Below are 21,626 nucleotides of genomic sequence, written 5' to 3'. Positions count from 1 at the left end.
TCGGAATCTAGTTAGAGACAGGACTTACACACAAGTTAAAATAACAATTGAAAGTATCCTACTGCCTACAAGGGATAGAGGTATTAAATGTTATCAGACATAAGAAAAAGTGCACGATCATGTAGGATAACCAAACTCAAAAGGACATTTATAGTATTTCTTCCATTTATTAATTTATTTAAGCCATGAATACTTATTCTATACCAACTCTGTGACCGGAAGCATCATAAGTGCTGGGGATAAAGTAGTGAAATAGAAAAGCCTAGATTCTTGCTCTTGTAGAGTTTGTGTTCTGGGAGGGAGAGAGAGGGAAAATATAAAGTAAATCGATAAACATTATGATTTCAAATACTGTGAAGTGCCATGAAGAAAGTAAATGTAGATATGTGCTAGAGCTGATGGGGAGAACTATTCCCATTATGACTCTTGCTATATTACCTTTTTACTTAGTTTTTACTATGATAAGACACACATAACATAATTTTTATTAATTTTCATCATTTTAAGTGTGCAATTCAGTAGAATTAAGTACATTCACAATGTTGTACAACTATGACCATTATCCATTTCTAGAACTTTTTCATCATCCCAAACAAACTCTATATCCATTAAAAAATAATTCTCTATTTCTCCCCCCACCTCAGATCCTGGAAACCTCTCTTTTATTCTCTCTTTTTATTTTGCCTTTTCTAGATATCTCACATTATTGGAATAATATTTGTACCTCGGTGTCTGCCTTTTTCTACTTAGCATGTTTTTAAGGTTCATCCATATTGTAGTATGTATCAGAATTCCATTCCTTTTTAAGGACAGATAATAGTCCACTGAACACATACACCGCAGTGTTCATACTTCGACAGTATTACCTATTTTAACATGATTTGGTTATGGGTCTAATTTACAGAGTACTTTACAAAGCACTTTAATATCCCTTGTACATGGCAAGAAGAGTGTTGGTTTAGGGATTATTGGTTAAATTGTTGTAAAATCATAGTGGTATCTAGCACATTTGGTTTGTGTAATATTCTATCTGATGTGTCTTGAATTCTCGTTCCCAAAAATGAAGTGAGGGTATGTAAATTGGAAGGAAGTTAGGTCAGTAGTTTTCAGCAGGTATGAATTGGCAATGGCTGTAATTCAGACTGGTCTTACTCCCCTAATGTAGGACTTTACTCAGTGTATTTGGAGCAGTTTTTGAAAATAGATTCGTGTAATAGGATTCTACCACCACCTTGGGACATAATTTGACAATCTAATGAGTCTTACTTTGGGAGAATTTCTCAAGATGAACATTTAACCCCTGACTTCTGCTTTGCAGTGTGATTACACCCTGCTGGAAACATACCTGCTCTGCGACTGAGAAAACCAAATTCATCCATAAGGAAAACATCAGGAAGAGATAGAAACAGTTGATGTCAGATAAAGTAGAGTTAGTGCATGTTAAATGATTGATGTTATTCAGAGAAGGAAGTCCCAGATATTGGGAAGACTAAAAACATAAGACTTAAGAAGGGTCTGAAATCTTTTTGCAAAAAGAACAAACCAGAAAGCAATACATTATAGAGCTTACTGTGTAGACAGAGGTTTATAGAACATGGTGGTTGCTGCTTTGATTCTTAATCAGTTGAGTTCACAGCTGTTTAAGCTATTAACTGAAAGCTGAGCATAGTACTTTGCTATATTAAAATCTGATAATGTTCTGCTCTTCCCTCAGAAGGAGTTCATTAAGATACATGAAGTTATACGTAAATATCGAACACAAACAAGGGATGTATATAAAATGCAGTTAGAAAAATGCATGCATCCCAGTGTCACCACTTAATAATATTTTATTTTGAGCCCTGTATGTGGACTTTAGATTATGTGGAGAGCTGGCTCTGTTTTTACTATACATGCCCACAAAATTAAATGGTAGGCTTGGGATTTAGCCACATACGATTGGAAGTTTTCTTTCTTATTCTAGTTAGTGATACTCCACCCAACAATTAGGAAATGTAGCCATCTCTGTATCATGCAGGAAGGGATGCTTTGTGAGTTGTCTACATACTGCCTATCTCCCACAACCTGTTCCTAGCCATCGTGTGACATAGCGTCATTGCTCTAATATGGCGGGGGAGGCAAATCCAAATTGTCCTGGTTGTTGACATTTTTGCCTGATGTTTTCATAGGAGAAGACATTGAATATGAAATGAAGCTTTGTGTTGTCTAGATTTCAATTATCCAGCCCTCTTCTTTTATAAACATCGTCAGTGTGCCATCATTTGGTGGTACACATACATTTTATGTTACATGGTATAAGCTAGGTTTATTTACAATTAAATGGCTTTATTGCATTTTAAGTTTTAGCTCAATTACACTCAAAGTTGCTTATGGTTTATTGTTTGACGTTGTATATTGCTTGTTACAGGTGGTTCAGTATGAAATCTCACTTTGATCATACCATATAACCACACTGCCTTTTGTTTATTTTTAATTTAGGAAGAATAGATTTGGATCCCAGAAGCAATAGTTCATAATTTTAAAAAATCAGAAAACAAATGGTAAGGATAGGACCGCTGAATATGAGCAGAAATGCAGAGAAAGAATGTCACTTAAGGTTAATATGGTGAAGTGCAAAGACCTATGAAATTTAAGTTTGATGGACACACTACCCTCAAACTGTCTAAAGCCACTGAGAAAGGAGTAAATGCCTCAATAGGACATGTAAAAAGGAAGCACACATCTTTAGTTCTGGCCTCTTCATGCCTTGTGGTACTTATCAGCCAGATATGGAGATCAGTCAACTGGGTTTTTCTTATTTAACGAAGAGTTAATCAAGAAGAATTTTAAATGACTACTATATTATAGCAAACATTTATAGATTGCTTACTACGTGTCAGGATCTGCTTAATGCTTTACATAAATGAACTCATTTACCTTCCCAACAGCTCTTTGAGGCAGTTATTATTATTATCCACATATTATGGAAGAGGAAATAGAGGCTTTGTGAAATTAAACAGCATGTCTCTAACAGCTGGTAGGTAGCCAAGTCTTGACATCCATGTCTGACTTTAAACATGCTCTTAATTGCCATACTATACTAAGTATGCTATATTTTAACCATATAAACAATTCAGAATCTTCAAAATTGGCTAGCAGAACTGCAGCCAAATTGAAGAAATAGTTTTTAGTCATCTCTTCTTGAGTCTGTATGCAGAAAATAGTCAAAAACAAATATATTTTCATTATTTTAGTGTCTACTGTCCTCTAAAATTCTAAGCTTATTTTTTCTTTAGACAAGAATGTTTCCACTTAGAAGTCAATGTTAGTTTCTTGCTTAATATATTTGAAAACTAGGGTAGAGTCAGCAATTTTGACAACTAACATTATAGGATACCCAGTGAAATGTGAATTTCAGATAAAACTGATTGGGGGCTAATTTCCAAAATATATACAGAACTTCTATAGCCATTAGCAGAAAAGAAAAAAAAAAGATTAAAAAATGGTTAGAGGATCTCAACAGATATTTTTCCAAAGAAGACATACAAATGGCCAATAGATACATGAAATGGTACTCAACATCATTCATCATCAGGGAAATGCAAATCAAAACCACTGTGAGATATCACCTCCCATATGTTAGGATGGCTATTATAAACATCAACAACAACAACGACTAATAATAATAATAATAATAATAATAAGTGTTGGGGAGGATGTGGAGAAATTGGAACCCTTGTATACTGTTGGTGGGAATGTAAAATTGTGCAACCATGACAGAAAACATTATGGAGGTCCCTCAAAAAGTTAAAAGTAGAACTACCAAAAGATTCAGCACTTCTGGAAATATATTCAAAAGAATTGAGATCAGGATCAAAAGAGGTATCCATACTCCCACGTTCATTACAGACCTATTCACAATAGCCACAATATGAAAACTACACAAATATCCGCTGGCAGGTGAATGGATAAAGCGAATGTGGTATACACATGCAGTGGAATATTATTCAACCTTAGGAAAGAAGGAAATCTTGCCATTTGCAATAACATGGATGGGCCTGAAAGGCATTCTAAGTCAAATAAGTCACACAAAGACAAAAATTACATTCTATTTATATGAGGTATCTAAAATGGTCAAATTTATAGAAGCAGAAAGTAGAATATTGGTTGCCAGGGGACAGGGGGAGGAGGAAAGGGGGGAGTTGTTGTTTAGTGATTATAAAGTTACAGTTATAGAAGACAAGTTCTAGAGATCTGCTGTACGACATAGTGCATGTAGTTAGATACGGTGTTGTGCACTTTATTTGTCAAGACGGTGGATCTCATGTTAAATATTCTTAACACAGACACACACACACACACACACACACACACACACACACCCAGCAGAGGGACACAAGGAAAAGTTTGGGGGTGATGGATGTGTGTATGCTTAGATTATGGTGATGGTATCCTGGGTATTTGCTTGTCCAAATGCATCAAATTGTATACATTAAATATGTGCTGTATTTTTGTATATCATTAGTATTTCAACCTGTAAAAAAAAAAGATACATTCTAATTTAAATTGGCATTCTCTATTTTATCTGACAAGTGTAACTAAAGTTGCCATTCCTGATGTAGCAATTCCATTAGGTCTAATCTCAATAGACTGGTGTCTGGAAGACATTGGACACTTAATTCTGAAAGTGTTAACTTACCTTTCATCAGACTGTGCAGTGTGTATAAATGATAAAAGGTGTACCATGTAAAGATTGGTCATTTTATTTATAGCCCGCAGTAATGAGATATAATAGTTTTTCCTTTATCTGGTATCATGGCACTAGGTAATTAAAAAAAATTTCCAGATAACCAAGAACTAGCATTTCATTTTAGCCTTTTTCAGTGCACACCTGCCTGAAATGCACCATGTACTTTTGGGACCCATTACAAGAGTGCGGAGCATTGTTCAGCCACTGTCTCAATGAGGACTGAGCCAGTGGACAGATCTAGATTCAAGACTCCATTGCCACTTAGGTCTTGCCTTCAGATTATTCTTTCAGACTCTAATGTGTAATCTGGGGATATTAAAGCATGCAAAGCTTAGTTCAAAGAGTTATTGTGAGGATTTAATGATTCATTAAGCCAATATATTTTAAGCCAGTATTTTTAAAGCTGTAAAAATATATATAGTAATATTAGTAACTTCAGTTAGCATGCTATGCTCTACTTATCTCTACAAGCATTTGAGGAGTATTGGTCCTTACACCTAATGATCCAAGAATGCTGTGTATTTACAGATTTGATACTTATTCTCTATTATCCCTGTATCACTATTCATTTTGTAGAACTATCTGAAAGCTCTGTTCATTAGCTCTACCTCCATTTTTAGCCTGCTGCTTAATATTCTCACCTTTTAATTCTGTAGACTTAGGATAAATTCCTAAAAGTAGGTTCACTTCTCACCTATGATTAAAACACATGAGCTCTTTTATTTGTTGCTCAAAGGCTTTTTTGATTTTCCACTCACTCCTAGCCAGGTAGCTATGCTCCAAATATTAATAATATAATAGCTACAGTTTCCCTGTCTTCTCTATTCTGGTTTGTGGAAGATGCTTTATATACATTGTTTTTATTTCTCAAAACATAGTATACATGCATTCTGTATGTGGGCATTGAGACTCAGAGTTGTTAACAGATAAGTGGATTTATCAAGTTGTGTGGTAGAGCCAGTATCCCACTCAGGCAGGCATTTTTGACTTCTAAGCCTATGCTCTGAAAGAAGGACAGTAGAAGAAATAGTAACACCTCTGATTTATCATATATCTCTTATTAAGTTCAAACTTACATGATTTCTTGTGTATTACAGTAATGTTGCTGCTTGAGAAAATAGTGACATTCCCATTTTATAGATAGAAAAGGAGAGTAAGTGATTCTGTTGTAGTAACAGACAGAAAGCAGTGCAGGTGTCTTTCTGGTGCTCTGAGGAATCTCAGGTGATTCAACACCTGAGAATGGGGCATTTGTCTGTTTGAGGTATTAGAGCTTAGAACCTAATTATTTAAATGATAATGTATTTCTGTTTCCTATCATTATGGCCTATAGTTGGCAAACGTATTTGGAAAAAATAAACACTTTGGCTTTACATTGCTAGGCATAAAGCAGAAGTGATTCCTGGGTTTTTATACTCACCAAAATTGCAGTATTGCGGCAAAATGAATGGAAATGTAAAATTTGGGTGAAGGAAGAAGGCCGTTGTTGTTCTTAAATGAAGCTTGTATTTGCTACCAGGCAAGCCTTAGTTATAAACCACTGGAGCTTTTTTTGGCTAAATCTCCGGGGTTGACTTAAGTGGAACAAATCCCAAATGTAGATTCATCATGAAGCATCGATGTATCCAATAAAATGAAAATTTTAAAGCAATTGTTTAAATCAGAAAGAGTTGAGAAACTGATTAAGATTCCAAAATCAAAGAGTTGAGAAACTGATTAAGATTCCAAAATCTTTGTTTTGAAGTTACCTAAGGAAAAAGAAGCTCACCATATGACTGGCATATGAAAATGCAACTCACTAAACTTGTGATCATAATTTACAAGATGGGAAGTCCAGATTCTAGTTGGGTTGGCAGGGAGATTTTAATTTAAACGTACTTGGTAAGCGTGGCATAAGTACTATACTGTGATGATGCTGGACAGAAGATGTACAATGAAAACAAAGTAAATGAAAGTAAATGAAAATGTCTAGAATCAACCACCCCAGCTTCTGGATGATATAACACACAGTGCAGGATTATTGATAGAGATACACAATTGTCTCTTAAATTTGTTACTATATATTTTTATATATGCAAAATACTTCTATATATGCAAAATACACTTTATATATGCAAAATACACTCTGATAACAATATTGTAATAATAAATTATACTTGGAGAACATGAAAGTGTACAAAAACTTTACTTCATACTCTACCCTCACTTTGGTATCTTTACCTTTTCTCTTTCTTCTCACTCCTTCCCATTGCCTTGTTCAAATCTCTCTGGCTACCATTCCATCCTTACTTCTCTTCTCTGCGTGTTTCTTAAGAGAGCAATCTGGTCTCTGTTTCCCTTTCCTTGTCTCCCACTCAGTCTCCTTACTTCATCTCCTCTCATTCCACTACTATGTACACTGTTCTTGCCATCGGCATTCCTAGCTGCTGAATATAATAGAAATTTAATTGTTTAACTTAGAAGAAGTAATGAAAGTTCTTCATTAAAAGGATTCATTTCTTTTGTTCTGATTATAAAATCCATACACTCCTTCCTTCATTGAATATGTACTGATGTTCTATATTGTAAGTATTCTTTGTGCTGGAGCAGTGATTAATAGATAGGACCTGCCCTCATGGAAATTACATTTTAATGGGAAAAAGAAGAAAATAAACACTAAACATGTATAAATAAGTGAATAAGATAACTTCAGATTCTAATAAATGGAGCAAATTCTACAGGCTAGTGGGAGCAAGAGAAACTGTGGGGTGGGTTTCTCCAGACTCCGGAGGGCAGGCCGGTCAGGAGGCACCCCGTGGAGGCGATCATAAACAGAAGCTCACTGTGCAAAGAGGAGACTCTAAGGCAGAGCTAGTGGGTAGTGTAAGGTGTGGAACAAGCTTGGCATGAGGGTGTTGGTTTGCACCCTCAGAAGTTGCCTGGGTGAAATCTACAACTGGCTCTATGCATGGAGGGCAAGGAGAAAGGGAAGAAAGGGGCAGGCCCTTCCAGATTGGCAGGTGGCAGGTTTAACAAACAGGGAAACTTACATAGGAGACTTGTCTTGGGTGGCCACAAGCAGAGTAGATCTCTGCATCCATCCACCAGGCTCTTAAAAGTATATAGAGAATGCTTATTAGGGCTCCATCACCTATACCATTCCAGATGGTCTCAAGAACACCTTACACTCTCTGGAGTATGTCCTCGAAACAGCTTCCAGCATATACATGGTACATATAAATGAACATTCCAAGGACGGGGGCGGGGGGTGGAGGGAAGGAGCGTCTGACTGCTTGTATCCAGCTCATGAGTCAATGATCAGTCATGTCCTCTCGATGACCGCCCCCCCCCACAAAGGGACAGAGCGAAGGCCAGTGTGGCTGCAGTGTAGGGAAGGAAGGGAACAGGAATGTGAGGTGAGGTCAGAGAGGCCAAAGGGGGAGACGATGTTGAGCTTTCTTTCCAGTAAGAAATTTAGATTTTACTCTTGTTTCAATAGGTAAGTAAATTCTGGGATTTAAAGCAAGGAGTTGGGTAGAGTAATAGAATCTGATTTAAATTTTATAACATCATTCTGGTCCCTGTGAGGAGAAAATTGTGTTATCGATTGCAGCATTTCACCTCTAGGGTAAATTCTCATACCAGATTGGGCTCTTAAAACCCATGCCAACACTGCGTTGGTATAAATATCAGATCAACGTAAAGAGTCTTAAAAAGACTTTTATATATATTGTCTTATGTGGCCTTTATTTCCACAGAAGTGTTTTACACTCAAGGACGTTCCTCAGGGGTGGCTGGATTCTAGGTCCCAGCTTTTATCTCCTTTGTATATAAGGCTTCCCCCCATCACCCTCCTTTTCCTCCCATCTTCTCCTCTTTAGATGAGCTAAACTTACTTTCTGTTTTTATGGGGACATGATTTATCTACTAGCATAATAGTGTTTCAGTTCTTGCTAATTTACAATTAAATGCACTTTTCACATGGGTGGGGAGGCGGGTTTCACAATCATTCAAAAGACTAAATCTCAGAGAATATAACTGAAACATGTCATACAAAAGAAAGGAAGGGGAGAAAAGTCTCAAGGTTTAATTGTCAGTCTTCTACTTTTGACAACTTTTCAACATCCTTCACTGCCAAGGTTACCGTTGCTCAATTATCCCGTTTGCCTTGTGCTCCTGGCAAGCTGCGGCCGCTTGAGGAGCAATTTCAAGGTTTCGTCCGTTGTGTGTATTTATCCTTCAGTTTCCTGTTTCTTCTTCCCTCGGGTTTTGCTGTTAAAAAAGTCACTTACATTTTGGCATTTTTACAGATGAATGGGACAATTCTGATAGTGCGTTTGGCCCTGGACTGTGGTAGACATGTTTAAACTGGAGTCTGGTGGTTACACACTGAATGAGAAGTGAATGCCCCCTCCTCTGTGCTCTCATGGAAGGTCAAGAAGAAATGAACCATTCAACTTTTCTTCTTCTTGATAATGTGCCTTTGTTGAAAGCCCTCCTTCACTCCATTACACTTCAGTTTGCTCAAACTTTATCGTCATTTAAAAATCAGAATAAAACATATTCCAGATTGGATTCCTCCCTTTTTCTTCTTTCCTGGTGTGCCCTTTCTGGTCTCCCCCTACTCTGCCTATCTCTTACACTCTTCTTTTTGTTTGTCCTTTCCTAATTTTATCCTAAAGAAATGAAACATACTTGCTTCCTCCTTATGTTGACAACTACACAATATATTTGGCTCTAAGGTACCACCAGCAATTAGCAAAGAATCATTTTCCAGCTACTAGGCTGCCCCTTGGGTCAGGCCCTAGGTATTCACAAATGTGTGGAGCACAGTCCCTCTTCAGGAATGTTAGATGACCGTGAGGAATGGAGATAAGTAAATGGAAATTATAGTAGTGTGGCAAGTGGCTGGTGTGCATAAAGAAGGGCGCTCAAACTAGTCCTGAACAAGTCTTATGGAAGGACTTCTAACCTGAACCCTAAACAGTGAGCAGAAGTTAGCGTTAATGAGAGTGAACTGGGGGATGGAGTGGATGGCTGATATGTTTCAGGTGACGTGGAAATGAAATTTAGCTGGAGGACATTGAGGAAATGTATTGAAGTTAAAATATTAACTATGAGTATGTGTGGAGAGGAAGATGGGGAGGAAAGGCAGAAAATAAGATTAGAGATAGTTTAAAAAATGTTTGACTTTGATTCAGTTTTTTTTTTAATATATCTTGCTGAGGATTAAGGGTCTTTTCTTAATATGGAGGGGAGTCTTGTGAAGATTTTAATCATATAAAGGGTGTCTCATGACCATAGTTACATATTTGGCTACACTGTATCCCATTCAGTCAACAGTATTAGGCACTTACTGAGTACTCAATACTACAAATGTATTCATGAAAAAAGGCAGACGCAGACATGGTCTTCAGTTCCAGAGGCTAACTATATTGGCTGTAAGAAGTCCAGCTAAGAGGCTGTGGCCCGTGAGAAATTTTGGTGGTCTGAACTGAAGTATTGCAATAGGGATGAAAATAAGTTTGTATGTTTAAGAGATATTCCGGAAGTAGTGCTGACAGAAGATGGTAATTGACTGGAGGGGATGGGGGAGGGCTGAGAGGGAGAAAGGCAGGGGTCTTTACACATCTCCACATGTTGAACTGTATTCCCCTTCCTTTCTTAGTCTGACAACCTGGTGACTTTGTGGGTGTTTCCATTTCCAGATGTCTAGTTATCAGTTTGACAGCTGTCAGTTCTGTCATCCCATTTGGAGGGTGCACAGTGGTATGGAAAATACAATGGGTCATTGACCTTGTAGCAGAGGCCATTTGCTATGGCAAGGCTATTATCAAGAATTATGCTAAACAGCTCTTCTTGTCAGATGAGTTTTGCTAAACTGTTCATTCTGCTACATGATATGCAGTACAATAAGGGATCGAATGTGCGGGGGGCAAGATGGCTAAAAAAATGTTAGAGAAAGTAGAATCTCAGAACAAAACTAGTGGTAAAAGTGCTAAGAGTTAACAAAGGCTACATAACGGGTGATGTAAAATGGGTATGTTTTCTGAGAGAGACTACAAAGCCCTCAGAGGCTTCCCAAGAACACTAGTATCATCTGTGTAACTGGGTGGAGAAAGGTGTCTGGAAATTCTGCACACTCAAATACACCTCTTGTTGGAAGAGGATCTGGTTACGTTTGTGGAAGCTAGAGTTACACAAATATATTTGTTCCCCCACCCTATGTTGTTCACTAATACATGCTCATTAACATGTTGTGGAATTGAGACCTCACAGAATGCTCCAAGGGAAATGCTGGACTAACCAAGTAATGACTGTAGTAATGGTTTACATTTATTGAGTGCTTATCATCTTCTGTGCATAGTGTTAAACTCTTTAAATGGACTGTCTCAGTCTTCATACTGACAACACTATCAGGTGTAGATCTTTATTATTAACTTCATTTTGGTGACAACAAAAATACTGTAAGTTATGAAGTAATTTGTCCAAAGTAATATATTCAGTAGGCAGGAAACTAGATTTTAAACCAAATAGTCTAATCGAAAAGGTCAAACACTTACCCTTTTATACATTATCTTGACATGAAATAGGACTAAAGTCCATGGAAGACTCGGTTGCTGTTGGTGTGACTGAAACTCCCTTCAATCGTATCATGAATGGGACTGAACTCTCATGCCCCTCAAGGACCAACGGAACATCCAAACGACTGGAATGTTCTCTAATCTCGTAGTCATTGAGCCCTCACACATGTCAACCAATAGATCAGGCATTTCACATGCATTATCCATTATAGTAGAAGAAACTGAAGGAGGAGATCCAGACGTCAGTGGAGGCTGGACTCGTATCCAAACAGTCAGACTCAGGAGTTAGTCATGTTCTTAATCATGCAGCAATGCCTCCTCGACATCTGAATTGGTGCACACAGCTTCTCCAGGCCAAGGAAAGTTTGCGTATATCTATGCTAAAATATGTAATTCATTTTAATGCATTGATCCGTATGAAAGACTCCTCTTCAGAATTATACAAATTATAGCCATCATTGCTACCCCTGAATCATATTTTTAGAGATGGAATTTTGGACATAACAGTGTGAGGAGAAAGGCAATTTAGAGAATTCAAGAGGAAGAGGAATCAGACTAGGTCCGAAAGTGACCTCCTGAACCTGCCCTAGAACCGAGGCAAGGGTCTCTAGGTCAAACAACAGTGGAGGGCAGTGTAGGTTGGAATCTGAGAAGGCACTAAGTGATGCACATATATTTTATGTACCTCATAAATAAATACAGATGAATTATATTTTATCTTAGTTTCACTGACCCCTTAGCAATGTAGTAGCTAATATATAATTTAGAATTAGAGTAAAAATTCAAACCCAGAATTTAATTAATTAATTTGTTTATTTATTATAGGTAGCTATTATTATATTAGAACATTGCTTTGCTTTCCTGTATTTTTCAAGTTGCGAGTTCAACTTGAAAATGTTCACCTGGTATTTTTCATTCTGTTTTTCCATTTTTCTCCTACTTCTGATACAGTACAGAACAGAGGATTCCAACAATATTAAAACATCTGTGTGTCTCTACTAGTGGCATTGTAAGAAGCATTTGTTCCACGTGGCTTTTTTTTTTTTTTAAGCACATTAGGAATAATAGATTTGAAATGAGTTTATTCTGGACAGGAATTCATTTAATACATTTTATCTAAACTGTTTACTCTGAGCATTTGACTTGGCATTGAAGAAGGAATCTTCTAGAAAAAAAGAGTAAGATAAGTCACTTATTTAAAGATTATTCAAACAACTGTGCCTTGGATTTTGTGAATAAGTTAAATCTATATTTATATGGAGAAAAATGGTAATGTTTCCCAGTTGATTTAGGCTATTGTTAAGTGAATGAAGACTGACTGAGGTAGGGCCTCTCTTACCTCTTGCATCATATCAAGGCACTTTGTTTGGAATACTTCTATTTTTTCCTCTTAGGAATTTATACAGTAAACAGCATTTCAAATACAATAAATGCCATTTTCAGGTGTTCAGGTGTCATGAAAGCTCTAAATGTATCACAATTATAATGGAAAAGCAGTGATTTCATATACTTAGGATTTTTATTTTTTTTATTTTATTTCCAGGATGAGTAAGAGATACTTACAGAAAGCAACAAAAGGAAAGCTGCTAATGATAATATTTATCGTAACCTTGTGGGGGAAAGTTGTATCCAGTGCAAACCATCATAAAGGTAAGCTCTTCTGTTTTTTTTCCTCTCAGCTCTCTGTGGAAAGTGACCTCTTTAACACAGACTATCATGCTCTATCTTCACTGGTCTGTTAGTTTTACTAGGTATGGGTTCCCCCCTGGTAATTCTCTGTAAGTAAAAATGCAGAGAGAGTTATCCTTAATACGGATTTGATGGGGGAAGCATGATTGTTTCCAGGATTACTGCCATTTCTGTAAATAGTGTTTAAAGAGTATGGAACTGTGACTCTGCCTTTCCCCGTCACTTCCATTTTTAAGGTATTGATGCTAAAATGTTTGGTTGACATGTAATAAACATGAGTTTCAAATTGCAGTCATCCTGGGAATGAAAGCATCTTTAATGATCTGTGTCTTAATAATATGTACCTATGTAAATTTCCCCTTCATGCTTTTTGTGGATCGTATTTCTTCATGCCAGAGTACCTCTTTGACCACCTTTTGGACTCTTTCCCTAATGTGATATTCAGCAGGCTCAATTCAGAACAGAGTGAGAATATTAGTTTTATACATATGTGTTAAGCCTGACAGTACAGCCCTTTCTGTTCTCTTTCCTGAGCCGAAGACTCGATATAATGAATAACTACCTTTTCCAAATGAATTGAAATGGGGCTATTTCTGAACTATTCCTACCATAACCTAGTATTCATAACCTGAATAGTCAATTTAGATTTTTCTGTGAAATAGGGTTTTACAATTCAGTTTTCAGTCCTCTGTAAAGTCTAGAGATGAGCAACTTTTAAATTTTATTTTTGGGGGAAGAGGGAGTTCAGAGTGCCTTGAATTTTGTAACACTTAAATTAGTTACACATGTGCATTTAATTAGCATTACATGCAACATTAACACCAGGGAGCAGGAAGACGTGGTGTGAAGGAGTGATGCCTCTGAGGCAAAAAATTTTTCCCCTGTGTTTAAAACCAAAAAGAGACATCCTTCAAAATAAGAGAATTTTATGAAGAGGCCCTTCATATTTCATAATCCTGTTTTCACCCCACAGTGTGTGTTTGCCTGTGTATACATATAATATTAATTATATCATAGGTCTATTTTAGAATGTTCTTCTTTTCGTTAATACAGCATACTGATCCATAAATCTTCTTTGATAATTGTTATTAGTAGAAAAATAAAAAGATGTCAAGGAGGACATTATTTCCCATGCCTCCAAATTGGCAACAGTGGACCAAATCTAAGGACAGAGTAGTGTTAAATACTCACCTTTTAATAAGACTTGCAAATTACTTGGACTTAACAAGAGAAGACACAGCATCCCTCTCTGATGGGTGGTCACCCCAGTGCCCTTTTCCAGCCTATAAAAGAACTGAGAGAAGTGAGGCACTTTATAGGAATTGTGGGTGTCACTCTGTTGAAGCAAGGGGTTCATGGTAAAGATACTTTCTCAGCTCCAAAGCCAAGTGATATGATCCATGCAAAATGCCCCTTTTGTTTAAACTATTTTACCTTTAAAATAATAAGTATAATGTATATGTCAGTCATGTCGTAAAATGAATATGTGGTTCATACTCACCACCCAATTTAAAAATGTAACGTTTCTAATACTCTGGAAACTGGGCATGTCTGCCCCTCTGATTTCATTCCTTTGTCTCTTTCCCCAGACAATCACTACTCTTAAATTTTGTGATTATAATTCTTTGGCACTTATTTCTAATTTCACTATGTATTTATATATCCCCAAGTGGCATATTCCTTAATTTTGACTGTTATTGAATTTTCATAATAGTATTATACTGTATTTTTCTGTAATTTGCTGCTTTGCCCAACAAGTACTTGTGGCGTTCAGTAGGGTTGATGGCATGTAGCTATGGTTTATTCATTTTTACTGTTACTCCACATTTTATTTTATGAAGTCACTACAGTTAATATATTTATATTCTTGTACATGAACACTTGGTATTCTATGTTCCTGCCATTATGAATGATGCTTCTATAAATATTCTTGCACTTTCCCCCTGGTGCACGTGTACAAGAGTTTGTTGAGAACACATTCCTCCAGGAGCAAAATCGCTCAGTCTCAGGGCATGCCTATCTTCAGTCTTACCAGATAATGCCAAATGGTTTTCCAAAGTGGTAGTACCAATAAAGTAGTTCAAGGTATTTTCTTACCATATTTGTAATCCTGCTGTATATGTAGATATCTCTCCTCTTTCTGGGTGACTGGCGCTCAGTGTGTCTTACCACTTTCCTTGATTAGTCTCACAGAATCGGTCAATTTTCTTAGTTTTCTTAGAATCAGCTTTTGCATTTGTTGATCCTCTTCCTTATGACTCTTCTTGTATGTTATTACTTTTTGCTCTTATCTTTATGATTTCATCAATTGTGTTTATTTTTATTTATATAACAAGCACTTAAATTCAGTGTCTGCCAGGTATTTGCGGGGAGGTAAGACCTCCCGGGATTTCTCAGTGCTCCAAACAGCCCTAGCCTCCTGAGACTTTTTGTACCTCTAGTTATTTGTGTAGTTAATTGCTTTGATTGAAAAGGATAATAAAACTCCTCTTATCTCCTCAAGTGAGCTAAATGTTACGGCTTGGATTAGGTCCCCAGGTTAAGCTCTCAAGTGCCAGAAAAATTGCTGCACCACCTCGCCAGGCGGGAAACTCTGATTTTGGAGACAGCTGGGGTTTATTTGGCCCTTAGGAAGATGTATTTACATCTCAAAAGATTAGAGTGAGAGCCTAGGATCCTTTCTAACCTATCTCAAAACAGCAAAATACTTTTTTTCCTTTCAGGTTGGGAGGAGATGACTACCCCTCCTGTATGCAAGAGGGGGAAAAACCAGGGAACACACCCATTCTACTCTGTTACTCACCTGTAGAGTTTTCAGCTTCTTATATAGAACATGTGACCTGGCTTTCATCGTGAGTAAGGTGTAGGGCAAAGCAGGCAGATTTACTTATTTATTATGAGATAATCATAAGAAATGTCTGATTCGGAGCACCTTGTATAAGCACTCAAGGTAATAAAGCTGAATATTAAAAATTCAACAGCACTATTCTAAGAGGTTTACAGATACCAGCCCATAATCTTCGTAACGATCTCTGAAGTATGTACTATCATTAGAAACCTGCTTTACAGATCAGAAACTCTAGCAAAGAAAGGTTCAATAATTTGTCCTTGATTGGCTAGTTAGTAATAAGGAGGCAGGATTCAAATTTAGGCTGTCTTGCTCCGTACAACCATGATATATAGCTAGTAGTGAATTTCTTTTTATACTATTTGTGGTTTAGTTGACTTCCTGAATCTATGGATTGGTGTCTTTCATGAACTTTGAAAAAATTTCAGGCATTATTTCATCACATATTTCTTCTACACCTTTATCTTTACTATCTAGAGCTCTGGTTATGTGGATGTGAGCTTTTTCACAGTGTCCTCTGTGTGTTTCAACCTGTATATTCTCTACCTTCAAGTCTCTCAGTGAATTCTGAGATTTTTTTTACATCTTCCTACCACACTAGTTCTGTGTTCTCTTCTGTCTAATCTGCCCTTTTATCCATATATTGAATTTTAATTTCATCTATTATATGCTATTCACAATTTTTTTTTGTGAATTGGCTTTTGATACTGATATATTTTTGCTCTCGGTTGTATTTCATCTTTTTATACATTTGTTATATATTATATATGTTTTGTATATGTTATATAGGTCCTCAAATATTATATATAGTTACTATTTTTATGTATTATGTATATTTTGTATATGTTGTATATGCAATATATAATACATACACAAAACATTTTATATAATATACATATTGTATATATGTCATATATAATATACAAATATTTAAAACATATATAATTATATATCATATATTAAAATTGTTATATTACATATTGTATGTACATTTTGTATATATAATACATGTTTCATATATGTTTTATATTTGAATGAGTATTTTATGAAATTTTTATGTTTTCTTCCTGGTGAGTCTCACTCATGATATGTATTTTAAAGTTTTGTGATTTAAAAAAAATTGTGAGCTAATAATTCATTGGGATCATATTTGTGAGAATTTTTAAGGCCTTTGCTTAGGATGCATTCTTTCAGATGATTTGCATATTATCATATGTCTTATCATATCATATGTCTTATATCATATATAATATCACATGTAAGTTTCTTTAAAAGCAGAGGCAAGTCAGGAATTCTTGTTCATGTGATTTATGGAAAGAGTGCTCTCAGGGGGAGAGCGAGGGCAGCAAGATAGAGCAGGAAATAAAAGCTAAGCACAAATAGAGTCTCAGCTGGAGAACAGCCCCATCAGATCCTATGGAGGGGCTCTGAAACATGAATTGCTCCATAGAGTTGGCCTCTTCTTGAGATAAGATCAACAGCCTCTTCTACCCTTGTGTCCACTAGTCCTTGGCTGTTGGTCTATTCCCAGTGGCAGGGAATAGGCTTCCTGGGGAAGTGGCTCCTCTTTTGCAGAGCATAAACCTCTAATGATGGGAAGAGCTATGAACTGTAATCAGCTAACATTCACAGCAAATGGAGGAAAGGTGCATAGCTGATGAAAAAAGAACCTTGGTAATATATCAACATCTATATTCCACTACTCCATTTCTCAAAGCCCTCAGATCCACTTGCTGCTTAGATAAGTTCACTTCATCCAGGCAAAGCTTATCAAATTCATCACAATCGGTTGCAACTTTCAAGAAAATGTACTTGAGGAAGAATAATGCCTCCCCACCCACTCCACCCCCTGACTTGTTAATGCAGTTGGTACCAAGGTCATTATTGATACTCATGGTCTGCCCACTCCCATAGCCATTTTAGATTTCCCTTTCCTTCAGCCAGCACTTCTGCTCATCTGGGAGGCTTGCTTGATGTTTTACCCAGACCTCATACCTGAGGGTTCTGAGCCCTGGATTATCATGTTCTTAATGCTATGACTGTACTTAAAAATTTATAGTTATAACTGCATATGGGGATGCCAAAAATTGGCCCAGTGAATCATCTGAGAGCCCAACATACTCTTCTCTGCACTCCCCCCTCCCGTACACAGCAGCTACCCTCTTCCTTAGGGTTATCAGTGTCATTTACCACATCAATATTAACTCCTTTCTTTCTTGCTGGTCTTTGGGGTTGATCAGGCAGCAGCTGTGGCTTTATGTTTAGCAGGACTCTTACTGTTTCCCCTGGTAAAGGCAACCCCTTTCTGGGAACCAGTACCCCTAGACTCCCAGAATATCTTGGTAGTTTTCATAGGGATAATAAGATTGGGTAATTCTGATGGAAAATTTGTTTTACTCAGTAATTTTCAAGTACCTGCAATAAGGCCTGAGAATATAGCAGTACATAAAAGAGGCAAAATCTTTGTCTTTATGGAGTTTTTGTCCTAGAGGTAGGAAAACAGATAATAAAAAGAAAAATAAAATAGTTTTATCGTATAAGCGCTACGAAAAAAATAAAAGAAAGAGGTATAAGAAGTGTTCAAGAGGGACTGTAATTTTAAATAAGGCCTTTGGGTAAGGAAAAAAGTTTCCAACGGAGCCAGCCACAGAAATATCTAGGGGAAAGATGTTCCAGGCAAAGCAGCAGTAAGTATGAATGCTTTCAAGTAGGAGCATGCCTGGAGACAGTGAGTATAGCAAGAAGGATGATATCCAAAAAGTAGAATATGTAAGAGAGACAGTGGTAGGAGATTAGGTCATTACAAAACAGGTAAATGTAGAAGATGAAAGAATGGAATATATAACTCTCGAAAATATCAGTGTCGTAGCATTGTGCTCTCAAGAGCAACCAAATGGAGAATTGTGTTACTCTGTTTTCTGAACATGATGTAGAAACACTAGAAATCCAGAGCATTTGGATTTGAAAAATGAGATATCTAAAAATCAGAAAATGTCACCCCCTTAATAAAATATTCTGAGCTTTGGGAACTACAAGTCCCTCACACACAGATAAATAAGTTTATTGCTCAGACTGCCACAGAGATTCAGTCCAGAATTCTCATGATTGTACTGAGCTGGGCATTTTGGGAGGGGGTGGTGATTAACTCAGAGCATTGCGACAGCCAGTCAGAAAGCCTAAGCAGTATTTCCCCCTTGGAAGCAATTACATTAGGTCCAGCTTCAGATATTAGGGATCAGAGAGGAAACATTTCAGTTTAGGACTCCAAGTTCCTAATAGAAAAACGCAGTCATTAATCTTAGAAGACTAATATGTTTTCTTGCCTTTTCTTCCTGTACCTATCATGTCCAAACCAAATTTAAAGAAAATGAGTCATCATTGGATATTTGGGTTGGTAAAGGATCTGTATTTAGTGTAAAAGAAACACACATGAGTGAGTTATATACAAAAAAGAAAATAAAAATTCATTAGCTAAGATTGAGTACATAGTATCCTCATTGTCATTACTCATCTGATTTGGGACTTTTGGTTATGTGGAATTTTTTCTAAAGGAAAAGAAAAATTCAGATGATTTTAGTTCAAATCCTGGATGTTAGAGCAGTCATTTAACTTTTTTTTTTTTTTTTGCCAAAAAAATTTTTTTGTCTGTTGGTTTGATTGTTTATTCATTTATCCAACCAACTACCCAGTAAACAAAATCTATATTGAGGGTCTGTTAATCTGTATTGAGATTGCTAATCTATTTTGAGGGTTGAGTTTTAGATCAAGTTCTGGAGATATGGTACAGCGTAGGGAATATAGCCCATGGTATTGTAATAGCATTATGTGATGACAGATGGTAGCTACACTTGTGGGGAGCACAGCGTAATGTATAAACTTATCAAATCACTGTGCTGTACACCCGAAACTAATGTAACATGTGTTTCAACCATACTTGGATAAAAATAAAAGTGAACAAAATAGACATGCCCCATGTACTATGAAGCTTACAGTATAGTCAGGGAAAAAATCTGATAATCAAATATTTAATTAAAATATTATGAAAGTATTCTTAAAAACTTTTCAGGATAAGAGTATCTAAACTGTAAAATGGGTGTATGGTGGTCAGGGAAGTCTTTTCTAGAGAAGAGATACTTGAGCTGAGTTTTGAATGGGGAGTGGGAATTAAATAGGCAGAGGATCGGACATCCAGGCAGGAGGAACAGCATGTGCAAGGTGCTGAGACATGAAGGAACAGAATGCTCTGGAGCTAGAAGATTGCTGTGTCTGTAGGGAAAAAATGAAGGAGGTTGGTGGTGCTCAGTGAGCTTGGAGTGGTGGCTGGGGTAGCTCACTGGGGCCATATTCAGAATGCTGGTTTACTTACAGTTAAAATTGATCTAATTTAGCTATGATATTACTAGATTCTCTTGGGCTACTTTGCACCTGAAAATGATGTACACCAAAGTTAAGAAACCTGATTTATAATTCAACATCCGTTCATGATAAAAACTCTCAACAAAGTGGGTTTAAAGGGAATATACCTCAACATAATAAAGGCCAAATGAAAAACTCTCAACCAGCATCATACTCAATGGTGAAAAACTGATAACTTTTTCCTAAGAACAAGGCAACGATGTCCACTCTCACCACTTTTATTCGACACAGTACTGGAAGTCCTAGTCACAGCAATCAGATAAGAAAAAGAAATAAGAGGTACCCAGATTGGTAAGGAAGTGGTTAAGCTGTCCCTGTTTGTAGATGACATAATATTACACACAGAAAACCCTAAAGATGCCACCAAAAAACTGTTAGAAGTAATAAATAAATTCAGTAAAGTTTCAGGATATAAAGTTAATACCCAGTAATTGGTAGAGTTTTTACACACTAATAATGAAGTAGCAGGAAGAGAAACTAAGAAAACATTTCCATTTACAACTGCACCAAAAAGAATAAAATACCTTGGAATAAACTTAACAAAGAAGATAAAAGACCTGTACTCTAAAAACTATAAACCTTGATAAAGTTCATGGCGCTGTAAAGATCTTGTTTGTGAAAACAATTGGATTAATGTTTCCAGAGAAAGAAAAATGGCCAGAACATAAACTGACCTTATTCTGGACTTTTAACTACACATTTAATTATTTTTATTTAATTGTCAGAGTAATACATGTTTATTTGAGAAATTTTGGTGACAGAAAAATCACAAAGACAAATAGGGACACTCATAATTTTTCCACATAGTAATTACTAGATGGTGTTAGGGTATATTTTCATCTGATTTAATTTATGAACATATTAAAATGTCCTAGAGCTTGATGTTCATTCATTTATGTATTCACACATTTATTGACCTGAACTTAGGTGTGTGAGAGACTGAGCTGCCCTGAGTTGGTGATTCTCTTTTAAACCATGCAGATAGAATTGTTGTTTTCCTGGAGTTAACCCTTCTAAATACTGATATTTCTTCTCTCTTTTAAGATTTCTCATATTTACACAATAGTGCATAAAACATATATATATATATATACACACACACACGCACACGCACGAAAGAATAATTATAAAGCAAACAACTGGGCAACTACCAACCAGGACAAAAAATAGAATGTCAGTCCCTCACCACCTCTCATGCCTCACCCTGATTGCAACCCCTCCTCCCACAAACATCCCATTCTCTTTTCCTGACTTTCTACCCCTTAACAATAGAATATAATCTTATGTGGGTTTTAGTTTTGTAAAAATGAAATCGTGTTATGGGCAATTTTTTTAAATGATTTTTTTTATTATATTATGTTAATCACCATACAGTACATCC

General features: G+C 36.5%; 1 protein-coding gene across 3 annotated transcripts in view; it reads left to right on the top strand.

The window, feature by feature from the left end:
- The window catches only part of TAFA2 (TAFA chemokine like family member 2), a 465,665-nt gene that overhangs the window by 296,282 nt on the left and 147,757 nt on the right, over positions 1 to 21,626 (top strand). For all 3 annotated transcript variants that reach the window (XR_004620993.1, XM_019800050.2, XM_034644337.1), the window contains exon 2: positions 12,836 to 12,942. Coding sequence is in view for 2 of the 3 variants with exons in the window: in XM_019800050.2 (XP_019655609.1) it covers positions 12,837 to 12,942 (106 nt within the window). In the remaining variant the exon portion in view is untranslated. The remainder of the gene's footprint in view (positions 1 to 12,835; positions 12,943 to 21,626) is intronic.

Source organism: Ailuropoda melanoleuca, chromosome 15 (assembly GCF_002007445.2).
Source record: "Ailuropoda melanoleuca isolate Jingjing chromosome 15, ASM200744v2, whole genome shotgun sequence".
Taxonomy (NCBI): Eukaryota; Metazoa; Chordata; class Mammalia; order Carnivora; family Ursidae; genus Ailuropoda; species Ailuropoda melanoleuca.
Note: the sequence above shows the minus strand (reverse complement) of the source record. Positions and strands in the feature narration are given on the sequence as shown.